At 48.2% G+C, this 13,877-nt stretch overlaps 1 protein-coding gene across 1 annotated transcript in view; it reads left to right on the plus strand.

Moving 5' to 3' along the window:
- The window catches only part of LOC113422320 (glutamate receptor ionotropic, NMDA 3B-like), a 48,885-nt gene that overhangs the window by 16,325 nt on the left and 18,683 nt on the right, over nt 1-13,877 (plus strand). Inside the window, 1 exon segment of the mRNA XM_087951406.1 lies at nt 12,191-12,786. Coding sequence (XP_087807532.1) covers nt 12,191-12,786 — 596 coding nt within the window.

Consider the following 13,877-nt stretch of genomic DNA (forward strand, 5'->3'; position numbering starts at 1 on the left):
AGGAGACTGAGAGTTCTAGTCCCGCCTCAGGCATGAAAGCTGGTTGGGTGACTTTGGGCCAATCATCAGGAGACTGAGCGTTCGAGTCCCGCCTCAGGCATGAAAGCTGGCTGGGTGACTTTGGGCCAATCATCAGAAGACTGAGAGTTCGAGTCCCGCCTCAGGCTTGAAAGCTGGTTGGGTGACTTTGGGCCAGCCTCTCTGTCTCAGCCCAGTCCACCTCAAAGGATTGTTGTTGTGGGGAAAATAGGAGGCTTATTAGGAATATTAGGTGTTTGCTGCTTTGAGTTATTTATAAAAAATAAAGCTGGGATGAAAACCAAATAAATAAATAAACTTCATTTCATTCACATGCATGTTTAATGAAATCTATTTGCTGCAATAACTTCCACATTGTATATTTATTATGTCTCCTCCTTATCTCACAGGAAGACAATTGCAATTCGGCAATAGCTTTGAGAGGAGTTTTTTTAGCAGTCACGTCAAAAGCTGTTTTCACTGGATCTGGGTGTATGTTTTGCATTTATCTGTTTTGTAAATTTATTTTCTTTTGCTCGGTGAAGAAGGAAGATGTTGAATTTTGAAAGCAAGAGGGGGGGATTTTGTTTGGAACCAGGGAAAGAATTCTGACAGCAAGAGTTGTTTGTTAGTGGAATAACCTATTTTAGAAAATGAGGATGTTACACGAAGAGGTTGACCACCTATTTGAAATGATATATGAAGATTTTTTTTCCTGTACAACATGGGATGGATCATTGGATCACTGTTGAGTTTTTTTGAGGTGGTCCAGAGGTAGTCCTCGACTTACAACCATTCATTTAGTGACCGTTCAAAGTTACAACACTGAAAAAAGTTGCTTATGTTTTTCACACTTAATGACCATTGCAGCAGCATTCCTATGGTCATGCGATCAAAATTCAGATGCTTGACAACTGACTCACAGTTATGACCGTTGCAGTTTCCCAGGATAATGTGATCCCCTTTCATGACATTATGACAAGCAAAATCAAAAAGATTCATTTTGCAACTGTACAAGTTCACAATTGCAATGATTTCCTTAACAACTGTGGCAAGAACGGTCATAAAATGGGGGCAAAACTCACTTAACTGTCTCGTTTAGCAACTGAAATGGGCTCAGTTGTGGTTGTAAATTGAGGACTACCTGTACTTTCTCAGTCACCCTAAAGTTGCTTAAACTGCAAGAAAAGCTCCCCAAATGCTGCAGGTTTCTTCTGGGATATTTCACTCCCACATCGTCCATATCATTCCCCCATGTTGTGACCATTTTAATCATCTTAGTTGCTCTTCTTTGCACTTTTTCCAAAGTTTACAGCATCTTTTTTCTAATGTGGTGACTAAAACTGGATAAAGTGTTCCAGGTGTCTTTATAAAGTCTTTATAAAGCAGTACTAATACTTCACGTGATTTTGATGCTATGCTTCTGTTTCTACAACCAAGGATTGTATTAGCCTTTTTTTGGGCTAATTGGTTGGATTGATTATCGAAATGCATTAATTCTTCTTCCATTTGTTCTTTTATTTCTAACACACCAGTGTTTCTCAACCACGGCAGTTTTAAAATGCATGGATTCTAACTCCCAGAATTCCCCAGTCAACATGCTGGCTGGTGAATTCCCAGAGTTAAAGTCCATACAGCATCTTAAAAATGGCTGAGATTGCCCAAAACTATAACAATCCCCTTCTCTACCTCCCTTAGATGCTCCGGGAATATCCATCTCACTTTTCTGCTAAACCCTGACCAAAATAAACCCTGAATTTATTCATAGCATATTCGGTTACCCTTTTTTCTTTTCTTTTTCTTTTTTGCTGTTCTCCTCTATGGAAGTTTCACAGTCTAATTTTAATGTGGAAGATCCCTTAGGAGCAAGCTACTCTTCATTGACCAGCTGATGGATCTGTTGAAGTTTCTGTCTATGTTATGTATATTCCAGCTTTTGCTCAGGAGCTCTTGCTGAGAGTGAGGCTTTAGTCAAATAAGGAGATTGATACCGCTGCATTAGGAGGCTTCTTCAATCCAGGGAGGAGGTTAAAAATAATAATAATCAAGGATGGAGCTGAATATGCAATGCAGAAGAGCCCTTATCTGCTTGGTAGGCATATGGAATGACCTTGATTTATAACTTGAGTAAATTACAAGTAGTCCTTAACCTACGACGTACAGCCATTCATTTAGTGACCGATCAAAGTTACAATGTCACTGAAAAAAGTGACTTTTGACTGTCACACTCATAACCGTTGCACCATCCTCATGGTCACATGATCAAAATTCAGATGCTTGGCAAGTGGTTCATATTTATGACGGTTTCAGTGTCCAAGGCTCATGTGATCACCTTTTGCGACCGTCTGACCAGCAAAGTCAATGGGGAAGCCGAATACAACCGCAGTGATTCACTATGGCAAGGATGGTCACAAAACTGGGTAAAACTCACTGAACAATGTATCTGTCAACTCAAAAATATTTCTCTGGTCTTTCAGAGTTGTCAGCAGAAAGGGAGTGGGGGAAGTAGTGCATTCCTTAAATGCTTCACAGATATTTGCTAGGCAACCGAAGTGCGCACAAGATTATTAACTGGAGAGCATGATTGATGACTCTTGGCTATGGATGTGTCCCATTGGAGTAGATAGATCCAGGGGGTGGGGGGAAGACTAGGGTCAAAGGTGAAATGAATTATGTGTCTCAGAGTCAGCTACACCCAGGTAGCACCGACATGTTCACTCCTAATAAATCTTCTTCAAACTCTGAGAGATGCGGCTAGAGACCCATGATTTAAATGGGGGTGGATGCTGGAGCCCTGACAGCATCGTTTTAACCACAGAAATGTTGGGCTGAGTTGTGGTTGTAAGACAATAACTGCTTCCATCCAAAACTGAGTAAAAATGGTTTTTCCTTGGCCCGTGGTGACACATAAACCCATTACCAGGGAAAGAACAGGTAAATTTAAATTTACTTAAAATATTACCATGTGCACTAAAATATATATTTAAAATATCTCAACTTAAAGTATTCCTATGAAGATGAAAATTGGTGAAATTAGGGATGATAATTTTGCTGCAACGATATAAAACTCATTCAGTGACAATGGGTTTTATAATACGGCTAGTCTTCAAATTACGATAATTTGTTTAATGTCTGTTCAAAGGCATGACAGTTCTGAGGGAAGGGACTTATTACTAATCCTTGAAATTCAATAAGACTTTCTGATAAGTGGTTTTGGGTAAGCCAGCCATGAGGGCTGGGGGAATTCTGGGAGTGGAAGTTTTCCCGTCTTCAGGTTGCCAAGGTTGAAAAACACGCTATTTTAAGGGAAGGGTAGACAATCATGTGGGTTTTGAGTGGGTGGGTTCAGAGGTGGCATTCAGCAGGTTCTGACCAGTTCTGGAGAACCGGCGGCAGACATTTTGAGTAGTTTAGACTAGAACCGACAAATCCCACCTCTGACTGGCCCCGCCCTCATCTATTCTCTGCCTCCCGAGTCCCAGATGATCGGCTGGGTCTTCTTTGGTTGCCCTGCACAGGAGAACGGAGCTGGAAAGCAGGTTAGTGGGCTGGGGAGGGAATGGGGATTTCGCAGTAACCTTCCCCCAGGAGAGGGGAGGGAATGGAGAATTTGCAGGATCCTTCCCAAGCCACGCCCAACAAGCCATGACCACAGAATTGGTAGTAAAAAAATATGAATCTCACCACTGGGTGGGTGGGTGGCAGGAGCCTGCCATACCAAGTGAAACAAAGATCCAAATAGATTGTGGGTACCGTAGGTGTCCCTCATATCTACGAGATGTGGGCCGTTGTTAGGTTTTTGGCCACCTGTACCTGGAAATTGCGAGATTGGAGGAGGTTTCCTTGGTTTTTACAAATGCGTTTACCTATGTTAGCACTTGCACAAGAGTTGTCCTGCATTTCATGTCTCTGTGTACTAGTGTTAGCAATTCCATTCGAAGTGGGCTTTATACGTTGGCTTGCTTGCCCTCATGTCGGAAGCACTGAGGCACTTCTGGGTTGAAAGTATTAGCCGGTGACATCACTGGTGGCCGGGGGACGCCCAGTTGAAAGCTCCTTTCATGTCCCTAGCAGGAGCTGGAGCAAAGGATGGGAATCTCACCCCATCTCACAAGCAGCACTCAGGTCTCGAACACTGGCTTGCTAACCTCCATCCCAGCATCCTAACCCCACGAGCCACCACTGGTTGGTGATGTTGATGGAAATACAGGACTCTTGTAGAGGGTCATAGCTGTGTAGGACCAAGCCTCCTCTAACAAGGTTTGTCTGGGGCAGCTTCCAAAGGTTCTGCAATCTGCGAAGGCCGCATCTCATCTGTTCTTTGCTGGACTCATTTATTTCCACAAGAGCTTGCCCTGTTTCCCTGTGCTGAGACAGAAATGGCTCTGTACTGATAGTCCTCGACTTACAACCACAACAAACACCAGCATTTCTGTTGCTAAGCAGGGCAATTGTTAAATGAGTAATAGTTAAATTGTTAAATAACCTTTTTTTCCATTGTTGTTAATTGAATCACTGCAGTTGTTAAGTGAATCGTGCAGTCATTAAGCAAATTTGGTTTCCCCCATTGATTTTGCTTATTGAAAGCCAGCTGGGAAGGTTCCTAAATATCAATGACATGACGCTGGGATTCTGCAAACCATTATAAATACATGCCGGTTGCCCAGCACCCGAATTTTGATCATGTGACAATGGGATGCTGCAATGGTCATAAATGCAAGGACCATCATAAATCACTTTTTTCAGTGGCTCTTGTAATTTCGAACGTTCACTAAGCAAGTGGCTGTAATTGATGTTAAAGGGATGTTGGAAAATCGCAAATCATAAATCATAAAGCAGTTGTGGGCGGCACTGCAAGTACATTGACAACAATATTGTCAGGCTGATATGTCTGTGCTTGAGGAATTGCTATGGACGCACTGACTATAGAGCAGGGGTGTCAAACTCGATTTCATGGAGGGACGCATCGGGGTTGTGCTTGACTTCAGGGTGAGGTACTGGCGGGCAGGGGGCATGGCCAGGGTGGGCGTAGCCCAGTGGTGGGATTCAATTTTTTTTTACTACCGGTTCTGTGGGTGTGGCTTGCTGGGTGTGGCAGGGGAAGGATATACTGTAAAATCCCCATTCCCTTCCCACCCCACTAACCTGCTTTCCAGTTCCGTTCTCCTGTGCAGGGCAACCAAAGAAGACTCAGCTGATCATCTGGGACTCGGGAGGCAGAGAAGAGATGGGGGTGGGACCAGTCAGAGGTGGGATTTGCTGGTTCTCTGAACCAGTGGTGGTATTCTGCTGGTTCGGCCCGGTTCTGCCGAGCCAGTAGCGGCGATGAGCAGCAGAGATTGAACCGGTTCTCTCTGCCACTCTGCTGTTGGGCCTACCCGCCCGCCCAGGTTCCCATACTCATCTTTATCCTCTGAATTTGAAGGGTAGCTTCTTTGCGCAGCACAGCAGAGTGGTGCGCGGCAGCTGCTAAAGCGACCAGGAGAGTGCAGGCTTGCAGGAGGTGAGTTAGAACCAAGGGTGGGATGCAAATTTTTTAACAACCGGTTCTGTGGGCATGGCTTAGGTGGTGGTCATGGCTTGGTGGTCATGTGACTGGATGGACGTGGCTTGGTGGTCATGTTATTGTCTGGGTGTGGCCAACTCAATATCACTCACATCGAGGCACGCTTCTCCTTGCCTGGCCTCTCATGACTGTGGGGATGCCACAACAGTCGCAAGTGTGAAAAATGGTCATAAGTCACTTTTTTCAGTGCCATTGTAACTTTGAATGGTCACTCCACACAAGCAAAGTACCAGCAAAGGAGGGGGAAAAAACTCCAGAGAAGTTCCTGAGACAAGAAGTCTAGTCCTGCCAAGAATGTAATAAGGGTTAACGGAGAGGCAGTATCTGTAAGCAACACCAGAATGTTTCCTTCCTGCCTTCCTTACAGGATTAGGCCAGTAATTTCTTCTAACAAACGGTTCTCCGTACTGCTTAGAATGTTAACAGCTGGTTCTAGCGAATAGGTGCGAACTGGTAAAATCCCACCCCTGGTTAAAACGCCTCTGAGCTTGCACAAATGCCTCTGCACCTGTGCAAAGTGCACGTTTGGCATGCATGCGCACACAAAGTGCGCCCACCAAGCCATGCCCACCGAACCGGTGGTAAAAATATTTGAATCCCACCACTGCTCTGAACTACTCAAAATTTCCGCTACCGGTTCTCCAGAACTGGTCAGAACTTGCTGAATGCCACCTTTGGCGTGGCCAGTTCAACATCGCTGGTGTCAGAGGTGCCTGTGATGGCCCGAGTGTTCTGCCAGCGAAAATGGGCTCCCGACCTCCATTTTCAGCTGTGATGCCCTCCTGCAACCCTCTGCCAGTGAAAACGGAGCTCGCTAGCAGAGGCACCGCAGGCCAGTCCTTCGCTGTTTCCAGAATGGCCCCGCAGGCCAGATCTAAGCACTCCACAGGCTGGATTTGGCCCGTGGGGCGTTGAGTTTGACAACTCTGCTGTAGAGCAGCAGGCTGGCTCAGGAATTCTGGGAATTGAAGTCCCCGGGTCCTAAAGGGGCCATAGTTCCGCACTCCTACCATAGAGAGTCAGAGGTTAGCTGAAGCTGGGAGAAGATTTGCATCATTGAGACCGGCAGGAATCATTGAATACCCTAAACACATAAAATTGCTCGTCAGGCTGCCGAAGGAATTAATGAGTTGGCAAGTTCGTGTTAGAAATATTGGATTGACCTACAAGGAAGAGTACAACATAATTACCTGCATAGCAGAATATGCTCGTTGCAACGCTGCATGATTTGGCACACACAACCCCTTGCTTTCCAAAATGGTTTATCCTTCCTGGATCCGGTGTGGCTCAATCATTGAGATGTTCCAACGGAGGAGACCTGTTTAACAGAACAACTTGTCCATGAAAATGGCACGTTTTCTTTCCAATTCCAGATTTTGTCTACTGATAATCCCTAAGGGTTGTTTACAAGGGTTTTCCCTGGTATCCTTGCCCTCGGAAGTTGTGGGAGCACCATCATCTGAAACTTTCAAAAAGAGATTAGACTGCCATTTGTCAGAAATGGTGTAGGGTCTCCCGCTTGGTCGGGGGGTTGGACTAGATGACCAAGGTCCCTTCCAACTCTGATTATTTGTTAATCTGCTAATCCTTTTTGTTTCTTTACTCAGAATGTTGCCTTGATTTGTGTCGCGATCAACAGGATGGTGATGGAGACCATGACAATGGACATTTTTAAAAATGTCTTCAAAATGAAATATTTGCATTTGTAAAAATATAAGAATAGCCTTCCTGCGTGATGCCAAAGTCTCTCTTGGTCCAGCATTTCATTTGGAGGCCAATCTGATGCTTCTTAATAAATGGAGTTTTGTCCCTTTTCTGTTATTGTTTCCTTTCAACGGATATTTGAAGTCATGTCACCTCGATGCAATTTAGAGATAGATTGAATCTTCAAGACCGACAGTCTGTCCTCTATAAATTCATTCAGCTTTTTATTTGCAGATCTCATCATATTTTGTGGAAATGAGTTCCATGGGCTAAATATGCCACCTGTGGAATAATTAGCAGCCTCAATCAAACACATCTGGAGGGCCCCAGATCAAGCAAATCTCCAGCAATGCCACAAGCCGCAGTTCCTTGTTGCATTGAGAAAGAGATTGCCTCTGAACATGGAGGCTTTGCAGTCTTTCCCACTAATGAGGCATTGTGAGCCCTAAATGATAGGTCAGGGGTGGGGCAAACTACGGCCCCGGGCCACATCCGGCCCGTTGGTCTGTCCAATGCGGCCCGCCCTGAAAAAAATCGCTGCCATTGGTCTGTCCAATGCCCCTGAAAAAAAAAATCGCTGGGCGTGGCGTAATTGCCCTGTGCAGCGTGCTCCCCAAAGCTGCAAAACAGTGCGGAGCGATCTAGGGGTAGGAAAGAAAAGAAATTTGCAAAGGCCTCGGCTGGGAGTTCGAAATCACCTTCGAGTGCGACCTCTCCGAAGGTGAGTCCCCACCGATCCCCCTTTTTTTTCCGGGGCTTCCAGGCTTAAACTTTGCAAAGGCAAAGCTTGCAGGCTGGAGCGTCTTCCCGCCGAGGAGCGGAAGGGTTCCACCCGGCGGGCGGGGCGGGCTGCTTGGAGCCACCTAAAGCTAGGCCGCTGCTGGTGGAGCTTTGCCCTGCCTTGGTGCCCGTTTCCCGGCTCGGCGGTCCTGCTCGGGCGGCACTTTAAAAGCCTGCTCCCAGCACCCGAGCAACTTCCCAGCAACTTTCGGCTTCCTTTTAACTCGCGGGCGCTTGCGCCTGGCCCCGAGCCGCGGCAGAGGGAAGCCCGGTGGGCGGGCAGGCTGCTTGGAGGAGCGACCCGGCGGTGCTCGGCAGCAGCAAGAGGCAGTTTCGCCCGGGCTCCGCTCAGGTGTCCGGCTGGGGCTGTCAGGAGTTGCTACCGCCGGCGCAGCTCCGTGCGGCTCCAGTCCCGTTGCCTTGGGAAGGAAAAGGCAAAACCAGGAGCCGCTGAGCCTGAGCCTCCTGTGCCGCTGCTCCCGTTGCAAAGCACCGCCGCGGCTCTTCCTTTTGCCTTTCCCTTCCCGAGGCAGCGGGACTGGAGCCGCGCGGAGCCTGACTCCTGACTCAGGGGCCTCCGAGGGAGGGAGCCTCCGAGGGGGGGAAGGAGGAGAAGAGGGGGGAAGGGTGGGCGATTCCCAAAAAATCTTGTGCTGACCCGGCCCGTCTGTCAAATTTTAAAGTCAATGCGGCCCCGAGCCAAAAGTTTGCCCACCCCTGTGATAGGGTAAATTCACGATCAATCCACTCATAAACTGGTTTCTCATCAGGATGTCTTCCTTAGTCTTTTAGATCAGGGTTCCCCCAAGTGTCAATATTCACCCGCAAGGCCTGATGGGACTATTTAAAGCAGGGATCCCGAACCTGTGGGCCTCAGCCCACTTCCAGTCCGCAGCTTATTCGCAACTGGGTTGCATGAGTGGGTGGCTGGGGCACTTGCAGGGGTGGGCTTCATAAATTTTAGCAACGGGTTCTCTGCCCCGTTGCTGGGTGGGCGTGGCCATGGTGGGCGTGGCCTAGTGGGCCTCCTGTACCACTGGGGGGGGGGGGGGGGGCTTTTTGCCCTGCCGGGGCTCCAGAGGCTACCGTTGAGCTTCCGGGAGGGCGAAAATGGCCTCCCTGGGGTCTGCAGGCTCTCTGGAAGCTGGAAATGGGCCTACTTCCGGCCTTCCCAAACTTCCGGGAGGCCCGTTTTTCACCCTCCCCAAGCCTCTGTGTGTGCCCTGCACTTACCTGGATCCAAAACGGGCCGTGTGGAGACACCTGGGAGGGGAGGGGAGGGGTGGGATGGGCGGGGCCAGTCAAGAGTGGGATATGGGGAGTTCTCCAAACTGCACAGAATCTTAGCTAGGGGCTCTCCCGAACCCCTGCGACCCCCACCCCCCCCCCAGCAGCCCACCCCTGGGCAAGTGCATACATGTGTGCGCACAGGCCCACTTGCATGAGACTTGTCAGTGCTCGGGGCCTCACTTGTGCAAGCATTGCACACTTGCACCACCTTGCACCTGCCCCTCCCACAGAACCATCTCTCTTTCCCCTCTTGTCTCTGCTCCGGGCCACTAAACTACAAAGGTTGGGGAACTCTGATCTAAAGGATTGATAAATGGCTGGGGATCAATAAATGATGGAAGGTCAATTGGGATTAGTAGTTCATCTTTTGCGGGCCCTGTAGAATTCCAGGCCAGTTCCTAGTCCTGAAGGTGAAGGAGCTACTAGTGAAACAGTGTGAGTCAGAGTTGTGGGGTCAGCTGCCAGCAAGCGCGGCCTTGAGTTGTCTCTATTATTACATTATTATTTGTCACAGAGATAGTCTTTGGCTAAAAAACGGTAATTAGGAATGGGAATTCTGTTGCTAAGTGATATGGTTGTGAAGTGCAATTTACCAGGACGGTGTTAGCAACAGTGGCTTTGGCATTTCCAGTTGCCATTATTAAGCAAACCCTGTGACATCACATGGTTGCCATTGATGGCCTCCTGCAGGCTTCCCCAATGACTTTGCTTGTTGGAAGCCAGGATTGAAAGTTTATGACCTTGAGACCTATGATTGTCATAATTGCAAACACGAGCCCAAATCGTGATCATGTGACTGCTGTGATGGCTGCAGCTTCAAAGACCAGCCCTAAATCTCTTCCTTCCAGTAGATGTTGGGTGTCAGTGAACAATCCAAGGCTTCATGAAGATGCCGACGAGCTGGAGAGTTTGGGGGGGGGCTCTTTTAGAGAGTGATATGGAAATAGAGCTGCATCAATTTTTTCTTCGGACCACGGCTGATCGAAAAATGAAATCAAATCAGCATCAGGCCTGATATCTACGCGCATAGGAGATCTCCAGAGAATTCCAGGACTGTAGGACAGGCTAAGAAATAAAAACGCATCCTAGAAATAGGCAGTGCAAACTACTTCTGTCTTTTGCCCGAAACTGGACTCAAGGGACCCTTTAGCTTTATTTGAAATTCCACTTTTAGTTTTATTCTGATCGGAGACCTCTCTGGCGGGGCTGAATTTAAAGCTTAGCTGCGGATATCTTCTGCCCTCTGGTGGCAGCTACCACATTTACAGGGTTGCCCCACTTCTGGTTTTAAGCCTTCTCCTGCAAGGCGGCTGTGGGGCTACGGATGGTACAGGTGGGCCAGCAATGACCAACCCTCTTGGGACACTGCTAAGCAGAAAGGGAGGAATGCTTGTGCTGCTATCATCATTTGCAAAGGCATACTTTTATCCACACCTGAATCTCAAAAACTCTTTCTAAGAGCGAGGTAGGCTCCCTAGGACAGCAGCTGTCCACGAGTCAGAATAGGGTAGAATAGAATAGAATAGAATAGAATAGAATAGAATAGAATAGAATAGAATAGAATAGAATAGACCTTGGTGGTCTTCTAGTCCAGAGGTTGTCAACCTTTTGGACCTCAGGGACCACCAAAGTCATAATTTTAAATCCTGGGGACCACTAATATGAATTTTGACTGACGGTGGCTTGCTGATGTTGGTGAGAGAGAGAGAGAGAGAGATCTGATCTAACCTCTCTCTCTCCCCTCCGCTCTCTCTGTCACATACACACAAACACACAGAGGCAGGGGTGGGATTCAGATTTCTTAACAGCCGGTTCTGTGGGCGTGGCCTAATTTGTGGGTGTGGCTAGGTGGTCATGTGACTGGCTGGGCATGGCTTGTATGTAAATATTATAACTATTTATCTAAATATTGATTTTTTTAAATAAAAAATAGAGCAACTTTTACCCAAAATCAGGCAAAGGAGGCTGGCAGATTGAGTTGCTAACGGAATCATTCAGAGATCTACCTGCCATCGGCTACTTGAGTCTGTCACATAAAATTTGCTTGCAGTGCACTGAATAATAAAAGCTTCAGTCCCCTAAGGAAGCAGAGCCGAAGATCTAAAGACTAGCTAGAAAGCAAGAAATCCAATTCCTGCTTCCTAGCTAATCTAAATCTCCCAGCACAGCAGAGTAGCTGATGGTTGGAAAAATAGCAAGTTAGCAGGCAAGATAAGGAGTGAGTGTGCGGGGAGGGTTTCCGCGGGCCATGTGGACGGCGCAACCTTGTGTTCCTACGCAGCCTGGATTAATTGCTTTGGGGGATGCTCTGGGGGTGGCATTTCTCTGCGGACAACCAAAATTTTCTCGTGGCCCACTGGTTGATGACCACTGCTCTACAGGTAGTCCTCAACTTATGACCCCAATTGAACCCAACATTTCTGTTCTTAAGTGAGACATTTGTTCCGTGAGGTTCGGCCCATTTCATGACCTTTCTTGCCACTGTTGTTAAGTGAATCGCTGCAGCTGATAAGTTAATCACCCGGTTGTTAAGTGAATCTGGATGCCCCCCCATGGATTTTGCTTGTCAGACGGTCACAAAAGGGGATTACGTGACTCTGGGACACAGCAACGATCATAAGTGCGAACCAGTTGCCAAGCCTATGAATTTTGATCCCCATAATCCTGCAGATACTATACAAAGGTTGTAATGGTGAAAAAGGGGTCCTAAAAGTCACTTTTTTCCATTGCCGTTGTAACGTTGAACGGTCACTAAATGAACTGCTATAAGTCGAGGACTGCCTGTATTCATTTGCTTTTAAACTTTCTTTTTCCACCCCTGACTCCTCGCAGAACCCCTTCCATCTCCACATGGACCAATGCGGTGACTTCGAGACTCTCCTGGACTTGCTGGTCACCATTTTCCATGCCAACCATTGGCAGGACGTCACCCTGGTTCTGTGCCAAGCCTGGGATGCCTCTGCCTTTGTCGACCTCTGGACCAGCCATGCCCGCCTGGAGAAGACGGTGGTGATCGACCTGAGCTTCCTGGAGGAGAGAGAAGCTGCTCGCCATCTTCGGCGGCACATGGAGGAATACCGCGAATTGCCTGGCCCGGCTTTGCTTTTCGGGTGCAATGCTCCCTTCTCCCAGCTCATCTTCCGGATGGCGAAGGAATTGGGGGTCACTCAGCAGTTCCACTGGGTTTGGGGGCAACCCCAGAATGTGGATGAGCTCCAGACGGAGGGGCTGCCGTTAGGTCTTCTGGCCTTTGGGGAGGTGGACAGGCCCTCCCTGGAACACTTCATCCAGGATGCCATCGTCCTGGTGTCCCGTGCCATTTCCCGGGCTGTCTACATTCGGCCTGACCTTGCCCTCATCCAGAGCATGGTGAATTGCAACGACAAACACGCTGTGGACTCTGAATCCTCTGGACTCTACCTTTCCCAGTGAGTAAGCTGCTCTTGATTTTTGGATGTATAAGAGCCAGAGGGGTGTGTCAAACTCAAGGCCCGGGGGAAGGATCCAGCCTGCGGGGTACTTAGCTCTGGCCCACAGGGCTGCCCTAAAATCAGCAAAGGACCGGCCTGTGGTGCCTCTGACAGTGAAAATGGAGCTGGCGAGGGCTGTGTGCGGCCCTCCCAGGCTCCGTTTTCGGCTGCGACGGCCTCCTGCCACTCTCTGCCCACTGGCAGAGCACTTGGGCCACCACAGATGCCCCCAACCTGGGTGACATCAAGCTGGCCACGCCCACCCCGGCCCACAAGGTCAAACACAACCCTGATGCAGCCCTCAATGAAATCGAGTTTGACACCCCTGCATAAGAGTAACCGACCCCTTCTCCCACCATGTAGTCCTCGACATATGACCATGATTAAGCCCAAATCAGGGGTCCCAGGCCTTTTGGACCTCAAGAACCACCAAACTCCTAATTTTAAATCCTGGGGAGCATTAACGGGTTCTGTGGGCGTGGCCTAATTTGTGGGTGTGGCTTGGTGGTCATGGGGCTGGCTGGGCATGGCTTGTATGTGAATATTATGAATATTTATATAAATATTGAAATTTTTATTAAGAAAAAGAACAACTTTTACCCAAAATCAGGCAAGGCAGGCAGGCAGATTGAGTTGCTCACATTATCACAGGTTCACTTAGAGATCTGTGTTTCTGCCATCGGCTAGCTCAGTCTGGACTGCTTCAGTCCTATGGAAGGTTCGGCTCATCTAAAGACTAGCTAGAAAGCAAGAAATCCAACAATTTCCTACTTTCTAGCTAATCTAAATCTCCCGGCACAGCAGAACAGCTGACGGTCGGGAGTAAAAAAAGGAAAAATAGCAATTTAGCAGGTAAGTTTGCCGGGTGAGGAGTGAGTGGGCAGGGAGGGTTCCCGCAGGCCATGTGGGCAGCGCAGCCTTGTATTCCCGTGCAGCCTGGATTAATTGCTTTGGTGGGGGGCCCTCTGGGGGTGGAATTTCTCTGCGGACCACCAAAACTTTCTCACGGCCCACCAGTGGTCCCCGGCCCACCAGTTGGCAACCACTGG

The sequence above is a fragment of the Notechis scutatus genome, chromosome 1 (genome assembly GCF_049901735.1).
Source record: "Notechis scutatus isolate UNSWTSFEM ecotype Mainland chromosome 1, rNotScu1.2, whole genome shotgun sequence".
NCBI lineage: Eukaryota > Metazoa > Chordata > Lepidosauria > Squamata > Elapidae > Notechis > Notechis scutatus.